Source organism: Oryzias latipes, chromosome 5, assembly GCF_002234675.1.
Source record: "Oryzias latipes chromosome 5, ASM223467v1".
In the NCBI taxonomy this organism is placed as follows: domain Eukaryota; kingdom Metazoa; phylum Chordata; class Actinopteri; order Beloniformes; family Adrianichthyidae; genus Oryzias; species Oryzias latipes.
This window is the reverse complement of record NC_019863.2, coordinates 4,966,779-4,988,176: the sequence shown is the minus strand read 5'-3', so window position 1 is coordinate 4,988,176 and position 21,398 is coordinate 4,966,779. Positions and strand designations below refer to the sequence as shown.

At 41.2% G+C, this 21,398-nt stretch overlaps 1 protein-coding gene across 2 annotated transcripts in view; it reads right to left on the bottom strand.

The window, feature by feature from the left end:
* Positions 1–1,105: 1,105 nt before the first annotated feature.
* The window catches only part of LOC101156568 (protein bassoon), an 87,231-nt gene continuing 66,938 nt past the window's right edge, over positions 1,106–21,398 (bottom strand). For both annotated transcript variants that reach the window (XM_023954763.1, XM_023954764.1), the window contains exons 5-11: positions 15,079–21,378; positions 10,030–12,103; positions 8,811–9,676; positions 8,191–8,287; positions 7,959–8,105; positions 7,706–7,761; positions 1,106–4,164 (exon numbers count right to left, since the gene is read on the bottom strand). In XM_023954763.1, coding sequence (XP_023810531.1) covers positions 7,721–7,761; positions 7,959–8,105; positions 8,191–8,287; positions 8,811–9,676; positions 10,030–12,103; positions 15,079–21,378 — 9,525 coding nt within the window. In that variant the 3' untranslated portion in view covers positions 1,106–4,164; positions 7,706–7,720. The remainder of the gene's footprint in view (positions 4,165–7,705; positions 7,762–7,958; positions 8,106–8,190; positions 8,288–8,810; positions 9,677–10,029; positions 12,104–15,078; positions 21,379–21,398) is intronic.

Genomic DNA, 21,398 nt, shown 5'->3' with positions numbered 1-21,398 from the left:
GTCTTAACAGAGGACATGAAGTTGGCTAATGTTAGGGTAGAAGATGTTCATGATAGAGTGAGGTGGAAAACGATGATTCGCTGTGGCGACCCCTGATGGGAAAAGCCAAAAGAGAAAGAAGTCTGTTTTAATGTCATAAAGTTATTTTTACAATCTTTATGCTTTGTGGTTGTTTGTGGTAAAAACCGTCCTCACATTAGTTGAGATGCTGCAAAACAATTAATAAACTGTTAACAAAGTTAAATAATACATTTGTCAAGCTTATAAGCAGTTTAATAATATGGATTTTGAAGACAATGGTCTAACTTTAGATGTTAATGAATCTTATTATCACTTTCAGGTATTTTCAAGACATCTATAATGCTAATAAATATCTTACTAGTATCTTTCACATTAATAAAGCCAGTTAATCAAACTTATAAGCTTATTAACACTTAGGTTTGTGTGAGGCATCTATAATGCTAATAAATGTCTTACTAGAACCCCAAACAATAACAATACTTCTTAATTTGTTAACAAAGGTTGTTAATCAATGTTATTAAGCTTATTAAGACTGACACATTTGTTAGGGATCTATAATGCCGATAAATGTATCATTAGCATCTTGAAAATATCCTAATAACAATGCTTGTAAATGTGTTAACTAAGTAATTTAATAAACCTTATTAGACTTATTGTACTAATAAATGTCTTATTAACACCCTATAAATTAATTTATAATGTTTGTTAATATGTTAACAAAGCTTGTTAAGGAAAAATGTAAGAAGATTGATCTTAAAATAGATATTTGCAATAGTAAAACTGCATTTGCCATACAGGACATACATGAGCAACAGCTGAAGTAATTTTGGTGTCTTTCTTGCTCCGACAGGCTCTGATCCTCACACCTCCATATCTCCCGATGCCAAACACAGCTCTTCACACTCCTCTCTGCCACCCACACTGGGATAAATCATCACCACCTCGGAACATAAAGCCTGATCTTACTTGAACAGACTCGTTGCTCACTAAAGTCTTATTCTTGATCTCTTTCTTTCGTGAGCATCAAAAGACTTTGTCAGGGCTGCCGAACACCGGAGACATTCACACAGAGTGCACACATTGCTCACAATGTATTCCGTTTCTCTTTATTCTTTTCTCTATTTGGAAATTGCAGGGTCAATATTTTCACATTACTTAACATGATGCACCAAAATGTACTCTGTTAACAGGAATACGCTGAATAGAACACAAGGTTTCACAATGGATTCACGACTGACATTTTGCCCATTGCACCTGCAATAGTGAATGACATTTTCCAGGTTTTTTGCTTTAAATTTTTTTCCCCGTTGCTTTCCTGTCATCTCCTAGATCACATCCACCAAACTGAAAACCTCCAACAAGACCAGACAAAGTCTGAATTCCTTGCAACTGACATGGAGGATTTCTGCTTCCTGTAAACACAATATGTATAGAAGCTCCACAGAGACTGGATATGTTTCTGAGTACAACTTTGTTGTAAACAGTCAATACAAGTCAGCCACATACACTATTTTTATGCAATAATAATAATAATAATAATATCAATCTTCAGCATCTGTTCCATTATCATCCTCATTTCTGTGAAAGTAACAAGTATTCTACACAAACGTTGGCAGCAAATACGGCATGGGGATGCACATGACAGCCGTACTCCAAACTCAAAAGCTGTACAGAGGAATGAAGTTGTATTTACAGTAATAATATAAGGATGTGTCTGTCTGCCTTCTCCTCCATCTACACGGCTGCACCCAAGGCTTTTTTTCCTTCATGCTCCGCGTATCAACCGCTTTGCACCTCCACCCAGTTCGGATGCAGATCTCACACCGCTCTGTCAGAGGCACCGTTACGCAACCTCCACGTTTCTGCACTTCGCTGAGCAGCAAGTGCCACCAGTCGAGCTTGTGCTTCCAAAACGGCATGACTGGCAGATGACTGGATGAACATTCACGCTCTGATATGCTCTGCGTTAACCGGTAAACGACCCATGTAAAGACATGCCTTTCCTTTTGTATTTAGTGTTCACTGTGTATTTATATATTTATATCTTTATCTGGTATTTTCAAGAATAAAAGATCTAACCATGCACCTTTTCAAATTGCTTAGCTGCTGAGCGGTTTAATCCACATGATATAACCAACAGAAACATTCCATCCACCCCACAGGTAATATCAACACCCACTGTACACTGACACAAACAGATGAGAAGTGCTGACTATCTGAATCACAGGTTTATAGTAGCACAGACAGTCATTGCAAGCCAAACACTGAGGAGCCCAGGTCAGCCCAAAATGCACATAAACTGAATGAGAGCTACGAACAGCCAGACGAAGCCAAGCAAACCCATGCTTTAAAGCAACATGATGGCGGACATTCAAAACCAACATTCTACACAATTTACCCTTTGGCAACAAATCCCCGTTTCAGGGAGTGAGGGGTCAAAACATGCCAAGAAAAAAATATAATAATTTTAGTTCAATATTCAATGTTCAAACTCATACAGACACATGGTTTAGTAAAAACATTTCCAGTACTACTTTTTTTTTATAATAATTTCACGTAATTGTTTTCTTATGATTATAGTGATGATGAGAAATTCTTTTAAGCTGAATCGCTTCCAGTTTCAAAATGAGTCATTGCATAGAACATTTGAATGGAGAATCGCCGTGTCCTCGCCTGCACCTGTGCATGTGTGACGCGTGTGTTTGCACACGCTAGGAAGTAAGCCTAGCAGGCTCGAGAATCGGTTGACAAGGTAACAGGTCTGTTTGATGCGAACTCAACCTTGGCTCTGATGTGAAACAAGGATAAAAATGTTTGTACTGTGTGACAAAAAATAGTGTGCATGGAGGCATACTCGTCTGCATGCTCTTATGCATCCGCGCATAACATGCATGTCTTTACATGGTACTGTGGCTGTAAACCCTCATGACAAAATGTTTCATACATATTTATCAACAAAGGTGTTTTGATATTTCCCATTGACTAACTGAAAACAACATTTATACCATTGTGCTGTAGACCATTTGCTGCATGCTATTGCTTTTTAAAAATCAAGTTATTCAATGCAAGGAAACAAATATCAAGTGAAAAATATTAAGTTATACCAAGAAAAGACACTTAACATTGACCAAAAAAGAAAAAAAAAAGTCACAGGAGATTTGTTTTCATTAAATAAACAAATGACAAATTTACATATCAGATTTCTGATTTATGTACATACAGTAGTTTACAGCGTAAAAAAAAATGGATGATATGGGTGCTTAACATATGAGGTATACAAGTGAAAACATATTCTGAATAAGGCTCCATCAATCATTGAACATCAGGCAAAAAATAAGAAAAATAAAGGAAAATTAAAAATAGTACATATCAAACATGTTTAAATAGGAGAAAGTCCCAAAATGCTCTGGGGCTGAATAAACGATGGCTTTGCAATGGCTAATAAAGACCCTTTGCCACTTTTTCATTTGGTCCTCTTCTATGTGTGAAGATCACACTGTGGGCACACTGGTAGCAATCTTCTCTACAAACCTAACGACTAGTGGCAACTCTTTAGTTGTGAAAAAGTGCTGAAATGGGTTCTTTTTTTTTTCTTTTTAATTTGTGTGCGACTATACTTGTTTACATGTACATAATCCATTCTACAGACACTAAAATGATAAGACAAAAACTAAAAACACATTCAAAGAAAGGGTCGAGTTCCCTTTACTGGAATGTACTGTGGAGATCAGAGAAACCAAGCTGTTGAGGACTTCAGGAGAATCAACAGGTTGGTCGCCGTTGCTGTGATATGTCTTATCCGGTCCAGACAAAAGGTGTCGTTTTGGGCTGAACTCAGTCTCTGTAGAACAAGAAAACCTAGGAAATGAGTTCTTTTTTGTTGTTTTACATGAAGTATTCTGAAGACATCATTCCAGAATTCGTGTGCACTCTGCCAATAACAGCGGTGTCGCATTAACATCTCTGTAGAGGGCGCTGTAAGGCTTCCTTCACTGAGTTGTTATAAGCAGAGGCAGATCTGGACTAACACACAATTTTTCCACCACAGCAAAGCAGAGCTTGTTCTCTCTTGAAGATGGACTTCTTATGAAGATGACAGAAAGCTGTGTTCCTTTCCCTCTGCACTTCATTCTCACTATTGACCTGAAAGACAAAGAGGGAAGGTGTGACGACTCGCAGACATTAACACAAAATGATGACAGATGTACAGAGTTTACTGAATTCATTCAACCATTCTTGCTCTGATACCTTTTTTTTTTCTACATGTTCTTGCTAACCCTATTTTTTCATTCTATTTTTTCAGTAGTGCAAGTTATTCAATCAGACGCCTCAATGAAAGCACGTGGTCTTAAGTTGAACGTTTAATATGATTGACTGACAGATTCTTCCGAGCCCACGTTAAGGTGGTAGGGGTGTGGACTTACAACGAGATCACTCCTGATTGGTGAGCGTGTTTGGCATAGAAATAATTACACAGACTGACTTGGACCAATGACTGACGATTTCTGCTTTCAAAGTGGCGGTGTCCATATCAGCAAAAAAGGCGTCTAATTTGACTTCATTTCGTCTGAGCTGGAAGTAAGCCATTTTCTGAGGGTGATGTCACACTCACTCAGCCCAGTTCTCCTATAACGGTTGTATCTTGTAAATCAGCTTAAACCTTTTATTTTGTTTAAACATTAGTTGAATCCTTTACTATCGTTTCACTGTGATCTTTTTTATGGTTTCTTTTACCCATTTTGATCCAATTAATTTAGGTGCTATGCTATTTAAGTGTGTGACAACCAATTCTCTAAAGTGGGTGGTTTTAAAGAAAGTCACAATTTTTGTTTTCATTTCATTTTGTCTCATGATATCCTAGACAACACCCTGAGAACTTTCATTTTGAACTATTACCCTCTGGCACATACTTCAGTTTACTGAAGGACAAAACAGACTGAAGACTTGATTTTGGAAGAGCAGCAGTTGCAGTAAACTATGGCTAACCCTTGTGCTATCTTGTGGGGTCTACATGACCCCACTCCCAAAGTTAACGTGCCTCCAAGGCATTTTAACTTTGGGAGTTGGGTCATCTAGACCCACTAGGGAGTTGGGTCATCTAGACCCACTAGACAGTGCTCTGAACCTTTTTTCTTCAATGATTTGTGATCTTCACTGGTGTCCATGGATTACATGAAATCTTTCCACCTTTATCCACCTTTGTCATGGTAGGGAGAACACGTCAATGTAAGGGTGGGGTCATCTGGACCCCATAAGATAGCACAAGGGCTAAAGAAGCAACCAAAACTGACCTAACATTTCAAATTCTGCTCTACACTAACGTGTGTACTACAATCAACAATGTATTTATAACAGGCCACAACTACCTGCTCTGGTATATGTGAAGCAGAACTCCTCATCTAATAAATTTACTGTCTATATAACTATATCAAATTAATGCTGTGGAATTCTTTTATCCTAATAGATTTCATATCTGCCTCTATGTAGGCATTCTTCAAAATTCTTTATATATTTTAGATTTGATTTGCCTTTCTTTAAAACTAAGGAGGAAGGAGTCTTCTTGTTTAAGATGATTCATTCATTCGTTCATTTATTCCTTCGTGCATTTCTAGCCTTTAAGTATTTTTAAAAAGGATTCCAAGTGGACAAAAAAGTGTTTGACAAATATCCAGATGTACTAACAATTCAGGTATTTAATGTTTACATTTGTTCAGCTTTGATATAAAAATACAGACAAAATCTGCAGTGCATGTCTGATGCTTTTGGGTTTTTCATTCACAGACATGACTGACATGAGTATTTTAAACTAAAAAGACAAAAAAATACACAAGGAGACATGTTTTTAGTTTAGTTTAGTTTTTAGTTGCTTTTAACTTCACCTCTGCAAGTCACAGCAAGCACTCGACAGGTAGTAAATAAAATGATCTAAAATTGGTGTTATTTGCACCTCTGCCATAGTCAGTTTATTCTACCATGCAGTGAAGGATGTGCATCGTGAGTCATGATTCTGAGAGCCCACACGTGCTCAAGAACGTCCTTGTGTGCCTCTGCATGTGTGACATTAAAGCTAAGGCATGGTTAGCTTTCTTAGGCTAAATATAGCTCACTTTGCTCGTCCCAGATTACCAAACGTAGAGTGAGACCAAACTAGAGCTTGGCCTTTGCCTTAAGTCACTCATCTTTGTATCAAAGTTATTTTCAGCTTTCAGTGCCTTTTTCTGACATCACTGTGAATGAATGAGAATACATAAAATATTGCAGACATGTTTTCAGGACAAAAGGGTTTTTTTCAGTAAAACCAAGCATGAGTGTTTTTCACTTGGCTTTAAGGGCCTATATCATGCAAAATCAAGTATTTGAGCTTTTTAGTGTACTATAATGTTAATTCATCACAAAAAACAACCCCAAAGCGGTATTTTGATGAATTCATGCATTTCTAATCATTCTTCAAAAAAGTTGCGCTCTCAGTACCAGCCCCTCCCAATCCAGCCCCTCCCAAACAAGTGTGTTTTCACTTTGGGATATAGATAAGTGAGGAACAGCCCCTTCCAGGAAGAGTCTACGCTGCCAGCACCGCCCCCAGGCTTACAGACACGCCCGCCGATCAACGGATCGGACACAGAGTTAGCGGTTATCTGCACATTCTTCTTTGCAAAAGTTCAGGTGTTGTTTGTTTTCATGGGCGAAACGCAGACAAGCTGCCGGGGTCGACTTTAGGATGATGTCATGAAATGGGCGGCACCCACAAGGAGTGAAAGGCGGAGCCTCAGAGATCGAGTCGTCTTACTTCCATGTAGGGAAATAAGCTGTGAAAATAACTAATATTTAAAAAAAAATGTTCTTTAGCGTACCAAGGGTAATATAGAATCCTATATATGGACACAGTTTACTCTGAAAGGCTTAAAAAAAGCATGAAATTATGGGCCCTTTAAGGCAGGAGTGTCAGACTCCAGGCCTCGAGGTCTGATTCCTGGATCAGGTGTGTTTTTACCAATAAGAAGCTACAAAGGCAGGTTAGTTGGAAAACGTGTAAGACACCAGCCCTCAAGGCAGTTTGGAGTTTGACACCTGTGGTTTAAGGTGTCAGTGGTATCCCTCTCATTAACCTAGAGCTACTGTTCTGTCACAGCCGCTGCTGGCTTCATGTCTTCTATAATTACACTTACAAAGGTCTTCCAATGAAGCGTTTCTCTGTCAGTTCATTTCGGTCATGTGATCATGTATATGGAAATCAGTGCTGAGAAGGTGGTTTGTGATTTTAGTTAAATATTGAGGAGCGAATCTCAGCAACCATACATGTAAAAAGATCATATCTCAAGGGTCCCAAACGGCCTTCTAGTTCCAAAATTTAAATTACACATTTGGCTCTCACTTTGATGTTAAACTTAAAAAATAAGCAAGGTAAAATAAATCCCCCAAAACAATTTAAAAAATTTATCACATGTTTGATTTGCAGTCAGGATATTTCTCCCTCTATTTTGTCTGCAATTTAAGGTGTTTTTTTTTTTTTTTTTACCAGGTTCAAAGTTTTTTTCTGGCATAAAATAACCAATCAGATCTCCAGAACACCATCAAAGAAAATCATAGGTAATTTTTATATTTGAGCCGTAAAGCATTAAGCATATTGGTGGCTTATAATCTGCAAAACTCAGGGCCAAAGTGTTACAACTTAAATTTCACTTACTATTCTCTCTTCACTTCACCAAAATGAGGTGAACTTCTTTCCAAGTCCAGACAAAGCTGTCAAAGGGAGAAATGAGAAGAAAGCATGAATAAAAAAGAAAAGTTATATTAAAAAAAAATATATATATATATATATATGTATATATATATATATATATATATATATATATATATATATATATATATATATATATATATATATATATATATATATATATATATATATATATATATAAAACAGGGCATGACAGTACCATCTCCTAATTTTCCAGCTTGCTCAGCTGCTCCGCCCTGTAGGATCTTGGTGAGGACATTTTCTCCTTCAGGGGGTACCTGGCCTGCTGCAGCAGTACCTATGCCCATGGGTTTACTCCCAATTCCAACAGGTGCTGCTTTGGAACCTGTTATTGCAACAAACAAAAAAAAAGCTGTCACACCGAGCGGACTTTTGCTTTTTTGTATTCATTCAGATTAACGAAGACTTACCAATGCCTGTTAAAGGGGGTGTAGGTATTTTGGAAGGCTGGGGTGCACTCGAGATTCCTGCCGTAGGCTTCATTCCTGCTGCTGATGCTGCAGGTGCCTAAAAATATTGATGACCCAGATGTTAATGTAAGATTTTCTTCCATACTGTACTTCATTTTCTGAAAGATTTCCCTTTTTTATCACTGATGAGTCATGAAACGTTGATTAAGTGCATAGCCTCAGTGATTGAGCTTCAACAAGAGCAAAAGTCATTGTTGGCATTGTTTTCATTGTTATGTATTGAGTGTGTCATCCTGGTGAGACATTGCAGTTGCTAGGCAGCGCTCAGACTTTGACAACAGTTGTGTCTCACCATTTTGATGGCAGACTAAAAGTGACAATTTTTTCACAAAAGCGTCCAGATTGTTTGGATTTTCCCCTTGCAAGAAGTGACATTTATCATCCTCATTGTGGACTGTATCGTCCTCAACTTTGGTTGATCCAAAGAATAAAAGAAAAAATTGTGGCTTAGCATAAGATGTTGATAAATGTCATTAAAACAGAAGTATCATCATGAACTAATGATTTCACATAGCCAATATCAAAATATTTTCAGTGAAAGCAGTTTTATGTAGGCTTACCATTGGGGCAGGTTGCCCTGGTGCAGACCCAATCCCTGGTTGGCGCCCTTGTGATGGAGCTTGTGCAGATCTGGGCTGCTGCGGCTGCTGCGGCTGCTGCTGTTGTTGTTGTTGTTGTTGTTGCTGTTGTTGCTGTTGTTGTTGTTGCTGCTGCTGCTGTGCTTGTCCCAGTCCTGCAGGGGTTGTTGTGGACTGGCTGCTCTGAGAAGGCTGGGGTTGTTGCTGTGGTTGTAGCTGCTGATTTGCACTCTGCTGGTGCTGCTGTTGGGTACCATCAAGGTGATCAGAACCTGGGAATCCCTCCGACTGTCCTTGACCACCTGGCCGCTGCTGCCCAGTATGACCTTGCGGGATCTGCTGTGGTTTTGAAGGATCTTGTCTTCTGGTTGATGTGCGATCTTGTGGTCTCTGGCTCCTTCCTCCTGTACCATGGTGATGACCAGAAACTGAGTCACGAGAGAAGTCTCCTGAGTTGCGAGGGCTTCCATGAGCAGAGCGGTTATCGGTAACATTCCTTCTCTGAGCAGATGAAGAACTCCTGCCATCAGTTCGGCCAGGTGGGTCTTTGGAATGTGCCCTTGAAGAGCGCGAGGATCTTGCATCTTCTGTACCATGACGAGATGACCCATGTCTCCCAGAATTGCTGCCATGGTGACGGTGCTCCCGTGATGTTGAAGTATGTCGCTGTTGGTTGTACTCATCTTGTTGGCAATATTCCTCTGGAGGCTCATCATAATCATGGTAAGTGTGTTTACTTCGTCTGCCTGTAGAGGAGTGACTTCCACCTCCATGATGTTTTGAACGATCGGAACGCGCCTCGCGTGGTTTTTCAAACCAGTCAGTCTCCTCTTGGCTCAAGTGATATGCTTTTTAAAAAAACCAATAAAAATATATTGTCAATTAGCATGGTTTCAGTGGTGAGGGGACTAGCATGCAGGTTGAAGCCAAAGTGGAAAGACATGCTCCACTCTCGATGGACATGCAGATTAAAAATCCCCCCCCCCAAAAAATAATGCAGACGTGTCACTTCACATTAAAAGCCAAGCATGCAAGACAAAGAAATGTATATTTTTGGTTTACATATAAAGTTTAAGGAAAATAAAAAAAATAAAATAAAAGAATGGAAATCACTTGCAAATTGGCATCTGGCATGCAGTCTTTTCAGGTTTCATTTCATAGGTTGCAGGAACAAATACATAAAAAACTCAACACCAGTTACCTTCACTGTCAGAAACAGCACAGTGCATGTCATCTACAAGATACGGATCATCAGGTTTGTACACATGACTTCTGGGAAGGTCCTTCTTGTGGTGGTCCTGCACATCTGGCAGGGAATGGCTGGAGCCATACTGGTTTCTCACGTCATGAGCTTCTGAAATGACAGAGCCTCTTCCCATACCAACAGGTTTTCCAACAGGACTGAGTGGGCTCTCCTCCTCTGAATTCTGATTGCGCATGGGAGGTCCTCCACTGCGGCTGCTTCTCTGAGAACGCTCCATAGCATCTCTCTCATAGGACTTACTGCGGTGGCCAGTAGCATCTCTGGATGAAATCTTGTCCATACCATATCCTGTAGACCTGGACCTGCCAGAACTGTACATACGATCTTCTTCTTCAAGTCTATCGCGACTGGTTCCATAGTACTTTTGCTGATCATACACATTTCTTTTCATCCCATATGTCATATCATCCTGATGCCTTTTGGATCTTGACCCGACAGCACCTGTACTCCCACTTGAAGTTGCCATTGGATAAGCGGCAAGATCTGATTCCACATCCCGTGCTTCTTCAATTGGGGAGAATTTTGAAATCTTCTGCTCCATTCCTTGCTTCCTGTGCTTGCTGCGTTTAGAAGAGACTACGGCAGGAGCCAGATTTTTTGAAGTTGGTTTGTGGCTACCAGAGCGCGTTGAATGTTTATAATCATCATAGTAATAGGGCGATCCTCCACTTACTGTGGTGCTGGTGCGTGTGTCTACTGTGCTCTGGTAACCAGCTGAACTCATAGGTCTACCATAAGCATCAAGAGGCCCATCTTCAGGCCTGCCATAGGTGCCTCGTGCAGGGCCATTTTCATTGCGATAACGCCCTCCAGTAGGATGACCCAGAGCATCGGTGGGTTGACCAGTGTTGTCTTTTGTCAACTCACTAATGTCATCAATCATTACATAGTTCCTTGGAATGTTCTGCTCTAGGTTGGATGTGTAAAGACCATCTGAAGGATAAGCAGAGGTGGGACTTTCCACAGAATGAGTCAAGCCAGGCTCGGGAGGGCGATATTGTCCGTATGCATTGCTGTAAGTCGGACCAAAGTTGGGGTCTGGAGCTGAGGTGGCCACTGACACTGCAGGGTTGTTGATAACCTCGTAATTGGTGGGGATTTTTTGTTCAAGATCTGCCAAAGATGTTTGCCTGGGCCTTTGATGGACTGTAAGGATTTCGGCTTGGGGCTGGTATGTAAGGCCAAGTTGGTAAGAGCTATGGGTGGGGTAAGGAAGGGTCTGTGCTGGCATGGGCTGAGCTGGTGGATGGAAGCCTTGATGGCCATGCTGCTGCATGCCAATGTCTGTTTGGTAAGAGGACTGGGTGTACATTCGGGAAGAATAGGTTTGATTCTGGTATCCTGGGCCTGGCGGTGGGTGGGGCTGGAAAGTTCCAGGCTGAGGTGCAGAGGAGGATGAGTACTGAGGAGATTGGAAACCTATCTGCTGATAGGAGCTTTGTTGTGGAGCTGATGGTTGACTTTGAGGATATGGATATGGCAGATATGATGAAGTGGAAGGATACTGGGAAGTTGAAGTGATGTCATTGGTAAACTGACTCAATGGAGCAGTGCTAGGTCTCGTGAGCAAACCATTGGCATCAAAGGTTCCTGCCCCCATCCTGAGGTTATTCAGCTCACTGTCTGACATGTAGTCTCGAGCATCACCCATGCATCTCAGGTAAGCCAGCTCTCTCCTCTCCCTGTCTTTTACCATGGTCTCCTTACGCTGGGTGATTCCCAACTCCAGACAGCGCAACTTAGCATCTATCTCCTTTTCCTCTTCCTCCAACTCAGCCTGTTGCTTACGGAGCTTTGTCGATTCTTGTTCAACAGCTTTTAACTCGCTCAACAGCCCGGTCTTTGTGACTGCATGGGCAGGTCTTGGATGAATTCTTTGGGTTATTCCAGGAGAACTATACATTTGTGCTGGAGTGACGATGGGGATGGGTGACTCCTCTGGAGGGGGGCTGGGGAGAGTCCTCTTTATCTTCCTCATCAGAGAGTTCTGGTGTTGCTGCAGGGAGGTCATCTGGTAGAAGGGATGGAAAGCCAACAATTAGCTATAAACAAAAATGTCTTACGTACATGAAACAATTTACTGGACAAAAAGTATTTCATATGAGTCTTTGATATAAAAGACATTGTAACTGAAGTCAATGTTTGTTGTTTATCAGAGGACATTTTAATAATTGCGATTCAATATCTTAAAAAATAGAATTGTAATAGGGAGCATCTTCTTTCAAAATTGCAATATTAGAATTTTATGTAACTATTTTTTAAATCTTTTTTTAGAACAGAAACAGACTTATTAAATAGGATAGTATAAGTCATATAAATATTCATTTACATTGGTATGACTTTACACATTTTTATTGCAGCTGATAAAATTTTGTTAGTAAAAAGAATGAATCATGATGTCAGGTTTTTTTTTTTGTACTTTTTGCATTTCATGCCTGATGAAACCAGAGTAAGATATCCAAAAGTTAATACCATCAGTTTCAATAAAAATGGGTTGTTATTTAAGGACTTTTAAAAGAGAAACATACGCCTATAGTTTTAAGAATTTCACAGGAGCACAAAAAATGGAACAGCTTCTTTCTGATTTGATTCTAACTGGTTTAGTCCAACATGAGATTTGCTGCAGAATCAGCCGTTTAGATCATTCTAGATCATCAGACCAGTATCTAAAAGAACAGTTGTAAAAGTGTGTAGGCTATAATACTTACAAAAAGGTTGTGTTGAATGAATCCTTGAAAAATTTTGAGAAGTATCCACAAGAGAGTCGTGTGTTTAAGTCTAAATACCACTACAGATTAGAGACGCAAATCCGCAGAATGCTTTTCAGTCTAATTTTGGTCCAAGTGTTAGATTTTAATTTGCTTGACCAGCTGCTAACAATCGTGAGAACAGCACAGCGTAAACAGGAGTCTTCACATTGTGTGAGCCTCCGGCAGCACTTTAGGGGGTTTCCATATATAGAAAACGTGGAAGGAATACAGTGTGTGAGAGTGAAACAGACTATGTAAAAAGGGAATATGAGGGAGGGCTTTGAAAAGAGTTTTTTTTTAAGAATAACCAGCTGCTCTCAGAAACACATCCTGTCACTTTTTATTCATCACCAAACTAATTAATTACATCTTTTAAAGAAACTATTCCAATGTTTTCTTTTTCTTATTATTTTGAAAATATAAGATCCCCAAAACATTATTAGAACTGTCTTAAATGGCAAGATGATAATATTGCAAAATTAATGCTCTAATCATACTTATTTCTCATAAATGCAATTAGTTTTTGGCAGAATTTCTAGTATTTTTGAAATTTTAAAGAAACAATATTATTGTGTATATCCAAATTACACATGAATATGTAATGGTTAATCCCCAGCGAAGTGTCTTTCATCAAAAATTAACGAACCACACAAAGCTTTTGCAAAGTCTGTTAATTTCTGATAATAGGCAACTTGTAGGGCATTATCCCATTTATACCATGGTCAATAACAAAATAAAAATAAATATTCCATCAATTTTTAGTAATTTATTCTTGTTTTTTTTTCACTGACTATTTGAGGCACGTTGTCATGGCTGAGCCGGCACCGACCTCGACTGCAGCGACAAAGGAAAACAATGTGGATTAAATACGATGGGTAAAGCATCAGTTCCGAGAGAAAGTTCACCTCTTACCGATGGTTTTTGTCCAGATGATGAAGCTAAAGGTTGTTTTAAAGAAGCCAGCGCAGTGATAGAGAACCTTTAAGCTATGTGACCAGAACTACTTTTTTAGCCGTGCATTATCACTTTTTAATGCACACTTAGCAGCCAATCAGAATCAAGAATTCACCCAGACCAGAACAGAAATTAAAAGACTTCGCGAAAGCAACCTCCGCTTCTGGGTCATCCATTGATTTCTGATAATGGACACCTCGTCAGCCATTGCCCCTTACGTATACCCATTTCTTTATGCAGTCACAATAGTTTGCACAATGTTATGTACGGCATAGACTTCTTTAAGAAAGCTCCATATCTTATCCTGAAATATTAACATCCTCTTTTTAGCCACAATCGCTTCAGTCAGAGATGAATCAAACCTAAGGCTGCATTGTCATCGCAGATATAAACAAAGCATATTAGTAATGCATGCTTGCACTGCGTGGCCATAATATTCTTTCTCATTGTGCATTTATGCTTGTATGTTTGAAAAGGAGAGCTTATTTTTTAAACAAAAGCTATTTTTTTCTTGTCTGATTGCAATTAAACTCAAGGTGAACAAAATCAGTATATTACTTTATAATCTCATTGTTCATTTTTTATTTTACTGAAATCGATTTTTACTTTTAAATAGGCTTTTTTTTAACTACTAACTATTGTCTGTAAGGCACATTGTTTACAGGTTGTTTTTTCTCTAGAATTCAGGAGTAAATAGTAAGAATGTGGTGAACAAAACAGAGTTGGCACATGCCATTGTCTTTTTAAAAATCACTGGATTCTCCTCTTTCTAAAAGCTTCCTTTTTTTTACCTAAATGGTGCTTTACAGTTTTTAAAAATCTGAAGTTACCAATAGAAAAATGGGGAAGGCAAGACAAACAAAGTTAAACCAAAGTATGAGGAACTTTAAAGAGATGGTTTAGATCTGGGTGGGCAAACTACGGGTCCGCGGGCCGGATCCAGCCTGCCTCCATGTTTGTGAGAGGTGAGAGGTGTGAGGAGCTGCCGCCCTCAAAGTCTCAGCGGGACGAAGATGGGAGAGGATCCACTTTTTATTGTTTTGTTGTTTTTTTTTTTTTAACGTATCAGTATTTTTTCTTCCTGACTTTTTGTCTTTGAAAATAACAGAGTTATTTGGTCATTTTTTAATTTCTTAAATTATGTTTTTTATTTTACTAAAAGGATCATGAATGAACGAAACTTTATTCATATTGCACTTCAAAACTTCTTGAATGGCTTCACAATAAAAGAAAGACAAAAGAAGTTTAACGTTTTAAAGAAAAAGAGTTATTGTGGCCTCACCTGACTGTTGGCTACAGCTTGCTGATGATACGGCGAAAACCTGTTTTTGGCAGGATCCTCTGATGTAGGGCTAAGAGGCTTTGGATCAGACATGGAGCGCTGCACACTTTTTATTGGTCTTGGCAATGACTGGTGACGTTGGGGAGACTCTGCTGTAAATGCCTTTTGCTGAGGTGTAACGTGAGCCTTGTTAAGTTTTTCCTGTGAGGTAAATGTTGTTTCCAGCATGCGATGAGGTGACAATGGTGATACCGGAGAGTATAACACTTGAGGAGATTTCGGAGGGTGTCGAGATGTGGGCTCGTTTTGCGTCTGATGATATCCAATTTCCAGAGGGTCTGGTTTTCTCCTTTCAAATTTGGCAACTCCTTGAAGTCTTGGAGAGGCTGATTCAGGTGTGTTTGCACCTACAATGTGCAGACTTGTTGAGTATGGGCTGATAGTTGTGGGGACACTCAACTGCGGTGCCACCACTCCCTGAGAATGAGACTCTGGCTCTGTCTGGCAAGCCAGACTCTCCCCTTTGTGAGTTCTTTCAGGAGCTGCTATATAATGTAAGAGGTCAACCTTCGAGGTCTCTGCCATAGTAATGTGAATTGCAGGCGAAACCCTGCCAAGTTGGTCTGGCTCTGTTTGGCATGATGAATCATTAGTGGTCTGAATTGCTATGCTTGCAGAAGCCACTTTTGATGAGCCTTCAGACTTTGCTTCACTACCAGGTTCAGAGTGCTTGGATACCCGTGATCTTCTGCGCCTTACTGGGTGCTGATCCCACTCTCCTTGATCTTCTTCATCAGTCTGCACACTGCAGTCTGCTATACGTCTTGTTCTCCTACGCCTATTCATGAATCGTTCTTCTCCATCTTCATCGTCTGTTTGCACACAGCTGTCTGCAATTCTTTTCACTGAGTCCTCCTCCAAGCCATCCCTCAATCGGGGCATAGAATTCTGCTTTTTCATCATCTTGGAATCAGTCTGCTTGTCACTGCTTCTCAGAGACATCTCTGAAGCTGAACTTTGAATGGGTCGAGCAGCCACAACAGCTTGAACAACTTGCCCATCCTGCCAAAACTGAACACTTTGTCCATCTTGCTGAAGGACTCTACCACTCTGGTCACAGATAATGAACCCTTGAGGAGCTCCACCTCCAACAACAACCCCTTGTATAGCACCCTGGGCAGATGTTGCTGCTGCAGCTGCAGCTGATGCAGCAGCCTCAGCTGCAGCAGCAGCTGCTGCCTCCACTGCTGCGGTCTTTTGTCTTTTCTGCTCTTCCAACTGCTGCTGCAACTGATGCTGCAGTGACTGGATTTGCTCAAGTTGTAATCTCTGCTGGGCCAGTTGTTCTCTTTGCATTATCAGTTGTGTCTCCCTCTCTGCTTGCTGTTGCTGTAGTACTTGCTGTTTGATTGTCTGTAGTTCCTGAATTTCTCGTTGAACGAGTAGCTGTTCTTTTTCTCTGTGGCGCTGAAGCTCCATACGGTCTCTTTCAAGCTCCTCATGCAGACGCAATTGGCGTACTTTCTCCAATTCAACACGCTCCCGTTCTAGTTGAAGCACGTGCTCTTGTTGTTGACTAAGTCGCTCCTCTTCTTTACCTTTCTGTACCTCAACGGGCGGAGACAGTTTAGGGCCTGTCACTTGAGCATCTTTATGTGGAGTTGCTTGTGACTCCCCTTGTGACACAGCCAATGACTGAGGCTGACTAGTCGGTCGAGGTTGGGTTTGAGTTAAAGATAAAGGTTCACTTTGGGTAGGTAACTGTTGTGACGGCATTTGAGCCTGCAGTGATTGAGCAGTTGAAAGTTGCCCCTGGGCTTTAAATGTATTACTTTGTGAGGTAAATTGAGTCCTATCTAGTTGCTGATCTGAGGTACTTTGCACACTAGTTGCAGGTACATCATGTGCTTCTAAATGAACGACCGACTGGATTGGTTGAATTGTTGCAATAGTGGTTAAAGGTTTTCCAAGGTATACTGGAGTTTCCTGATGAGAGCTGCTCTCTGCAGTAACACCTCCTGATGGTGGAGCTGCACTGGAATACTGATTTGGAGTAGGGTAAGGATATGGTCCTTGAGCCGCTAGAGGCATCCTAGGAGTCATTTGAGGCAACCTCGTAAGACTAGCCAAAGGTACAGCAGTTACAGCTGTAGGGTATGGCCTGTAAATTCCCCTTGGCATGGGATGGAGGACTGGGGCAGGCTGTGTAGTAATTGGTAAAGTTGAAGCAATGGGAGTATTTATGGTAGAATATATTATACCATCACTTCCTCTCACAGCTGTAGGATACATAGCTCGTAAGCTAGCTTGTCTAGCATTTATTAGATTTGTTAAACTTTGGCCGTTTGCTGTTGGTCTTCCATCTGGTCCATAGAGTAAGTTTGCTTTTATTGATGCTAAGCTTTGATGGAGGTTTAACCTTGCTAAAGGCCCACCTCTACCAGCCCCATATGATGCAAGTTCAGGACTATTTCCATAACGGCTACCAAAGTGGTCAACAGTGTTCAGAGCTGCACACATGCGGCTGATCTCCCTAGCTGTGGTTGCACTATACTGAGCCAGATTAGAGTCGGGTAAGCCTGTTTGGTCACGTGATGTGTATGCATAGTCGGAATTAATGTTTGACAGTGAGCCGTATCGGCGAAGTGGTAATGAAGGGGCTGGCAAATCTCCCTGATGGCGCAAGTCTGTGTACGAACCATATTGTGCTCCCATGCCAAGGGCTCCATATTCATAGGCTTGGTTCATAGTGCTGAGATTTACCGCCAAACCCCCTTGGGCATTACTCTGATAATTGACAGCATCAGTTATAGAAGGCAGATTTGCATCAGGCATGGAAGGCTGTATTCTTTCGGAGGGAAGTGAATACATTTTATATTCCTCTTTCAAAACTTTTGTTGGTTGAGCCTGCTGTTGTTGCTGTTTTTCGTTGATAATGTCATGGAATAAGTGGGTAGGCTTGGCTGCTTGGGAAGTATTAACAGGAGTATTTTTTTCTGAAGATACTGGGGTAGGCTTTTGAGTGAAAGAACCTGAACAGGACCCAGCAAATGGCAATTTGTAAACGACATCACAACAAGCAACTTGGCTTTCTGGTTTGAGCGGCCCAGTTAGATCCAAGACCTGAGGAGTAGGAGGAGGAGGCTGCTCCTCTTGTTTTACAAGCTGAGTCACTGTGCCACCTGGTGACACATTACTTTCATCAAGTTGTACCATCATGACATGGGGCTTACCAGTAGAAAGATTCATTACTGTTGGCTTATTTTTCAGTTCTAAGGCAACCCCACCAAATATTTCATGTGGTACATGGGAAGTAGAACCTCCTGGAATTGATGGTGGAGCCAAAGGGGATACTCTAAGTATGGCACTAGCAGTCACTATAGGCTGGGCACTACTTGTCTGGGTCACTGCAATGTCTTTCTTCATCAGCAGAGGCTGCACCTGATTTGCTAAATTGTAACGGGCAAAAGAGGACTGCTGTTGATGCTGCTGAAGCTGCTGCTCTAGAAGTTGCTGCTGTTGCAGGAGCTTCTGCTGCTGTAACTGTAGTTGTTGTTGTTGTATACCAAGATTTTCCAGGCAAGCATCAATTTTGGGAATAGATGGGTCAGAAATTGCGGGCTTACTCTGGGTTAAACAAACAGCTGATCCAACACCCTGCCCTAGATCCACACGGTTTTGTAATGGATCTCCATACACAACTGGCTGCTTGGGTTGGGACATGAGCATTGATCCTGCAACTGTTACACTAACTGTTGTTGGTGTTGACACAGATACATGAGGTTGTTCTTGTGCATTTAAATTCATAATAAGAGGTTGCACTGCTGTGTGTTTACCAGCTGATTGTTCAGTTCCTAAAGAGTATCGTCTTGTGTCTGAGGCAAGAGAGGTAAGGTCCATCCCCTGGTCTGTCATTATAATTGGAGCTGCCCTTAATGGAGCCCTCAGATCAACAACACTGGTTCCTGGATTTGTTTGACCCTGACCAACTACCACTGAAGAACCTTGAAAATGTATAATCTTTTTAGGAGATGTATCTTCCATTGAGCCACAACTTGTTGTCACAGCTCCAACAGCAACAGTTATTTTTTCCATGTTTTGAGCCTTAGGAGAAGAATTCTTTTGGGCCTGCTGTAAATGCTGCATTTTTGGTGATGATGGGGAATCTGTTACAGGGGGTTGAGAGCCATAAAGTGTTTTACCACCTGCTTGTGTTGGTGATGACAGTGGGGAAGTAGAAGAATTTACAGTGAGTGGCTTGGCAGGACTTGATGTTTCAGAGCCTAAAGTTATCACCATGACTGGTGCATCTTGAGAAGATGGCTGTCGCACAAGACGGGAGGACATTGTCCTATGAGTTGCTTGAGTTCCATGAGATGGTGGAGCTGTTGTAGCAGCACCAGGCAAAGATGGCAGCTGTCTTCCGCTTCCACTGGTAGGGCGAACAGATGGTGTGTGCATTGGGCTTTGTGTTGGAGATGTAGTGGGGGAAACTGGGGGGCTAGGACCTTTAAACAAGGAAAACACTTTGGAAGTAAGAGAAGCTGAACCAGGGTCCTGTGTTGCTTGTGATGGCCTCTGCGAACTTGCTCTACTGCTAGCTGTTACTGTGTTACCTGCTTGTCGAGTTTGAGCACCTTGACTCATTTGGGCTTTGGTTGTTGCAACTCCAACAACACCTTCAATTTTGGCACTCTGTGTCATCATTCTGTTTTGTGTTTCTTTTGATAAATGCTGTGCAGCATGAATACCTGTCATTCTTGTATCATTCCCTGATGTTGGGAAGGTCGTAGGAGCAGTAACCTGTGTTGGGCTTGAGCCTGGTGTTAGAGAAGTACCAGATTCAAGATGATGCCCACTATCTGATTGCGATAAACCTTTCTGCTGAATAACCGCTTGCCCTTGCCTCTGCATCTGCTGTGCTTTCCTCATCATCTCTTCATAAACTTCTTCAGCACTTTTTAAGGTTTTATCAGATGGTGACATTGCTGATGTCTTTTCTGTTGGGGAGTAGAGTGATGTGAAAGTTGGAAGGTTAAATTCTTTCCCTGATTTGTAAAGTTTTCCACCAATCATCTCAAACCCTTCTGCCTCAGAGTCCATAGAAGGGGAGTATTCAGAGCAGGAGGATCTGTGAAGTTCCTCCATCTCTGCAGCCTGTCTCAATTCCTCTGTTGGTGATGCATCCTCAATGGGAGAAAGATTGCTTGGGGGAGTTTTTGACCTTTCTCTGCGCCTCTGCGCCCGTAGCTCCTCTTTGTCTCTCTTTGTTTTTCGGGCTGTACTTCGAATTCTCTGCTGTTCTAGATCTCTCATTTGCTCTTGTTCTCTAAGTAGTTCTTCCTCCTCTCTGAGCTCATCCTCCTCAGATGAGTCTTCAATTGTTGGCAGCAATGGTCCATGGGAACGATGTCGAGCTTTCCTCTGCTGTTTTGCTTCCTCGAGTCGTGCTCTCCGACTTGGACTACTGTCACTGTCATCTTCCATAGATGATACAGATGTGGGAGATGTACCAGAGGTATAGCTGGGAGTGGTAGCAGGTAAAGTGGATGAATATTCTCCTTTAGAACGCTCCTCTGGAGAACCAGTTAGGCTTTCCATTTCTAACTCAGGTTCCCGTAAATCATGCTCACTACTAAGCTCAATTTCTCGGTTGTAGCTGTTGGTGTTATTAAGCTCAATGGTCTTAAACCGCCGAAGGCCTCCAGCCATAACAACATCATCCTTTGATGCTTCCTCTGATCCCTTTGTATCATCTTCAAAACTATTGGACTGGTGAGAGAGCCGCCTTCTCTCTTTGCTTGCATCCCCACTGGTTTTGTGTGGCTTTTTAGCTTTCTGGTTTCCATATTCGGATTCTTCTTCATCAGCACTCATTTCCATGATTTGTCTCCTCATGTACTCTTCATCTGTTAAGACTTTATGTGACTTTTTTTGTCTTACTGGCAAAGGTGAGAGACCACTTTCACTGCTGTCCTCCACATAATCATGACGGAGTTTACAGCTTAGGTCGTCCTCTGATTCGTCTTTTGCTGCATCATCTTCAGGGTTGTAGTCCCGCTCTTGTCCCACAGACAATGAATGTGGCCTGTGCTTCTGGTCTTGAGCAGCCTTTGATTGTAGCAGGGGTGTAATGGAAGTCTCCAGCTTGCTTATCTCAGAGGGGATGAGAGAACCTCTTTCATTAAGCTTGATTCCTTCTTCCTGAATCCGACCTGTAATTTCCCCTTGAGAGCTGGAGATCCCATCTGAAGAGTACCCAGTGTCACTTAGACTCTGTGTACTAGATTTATTGTAATCCTAAAGAAAGAAACAAGAAG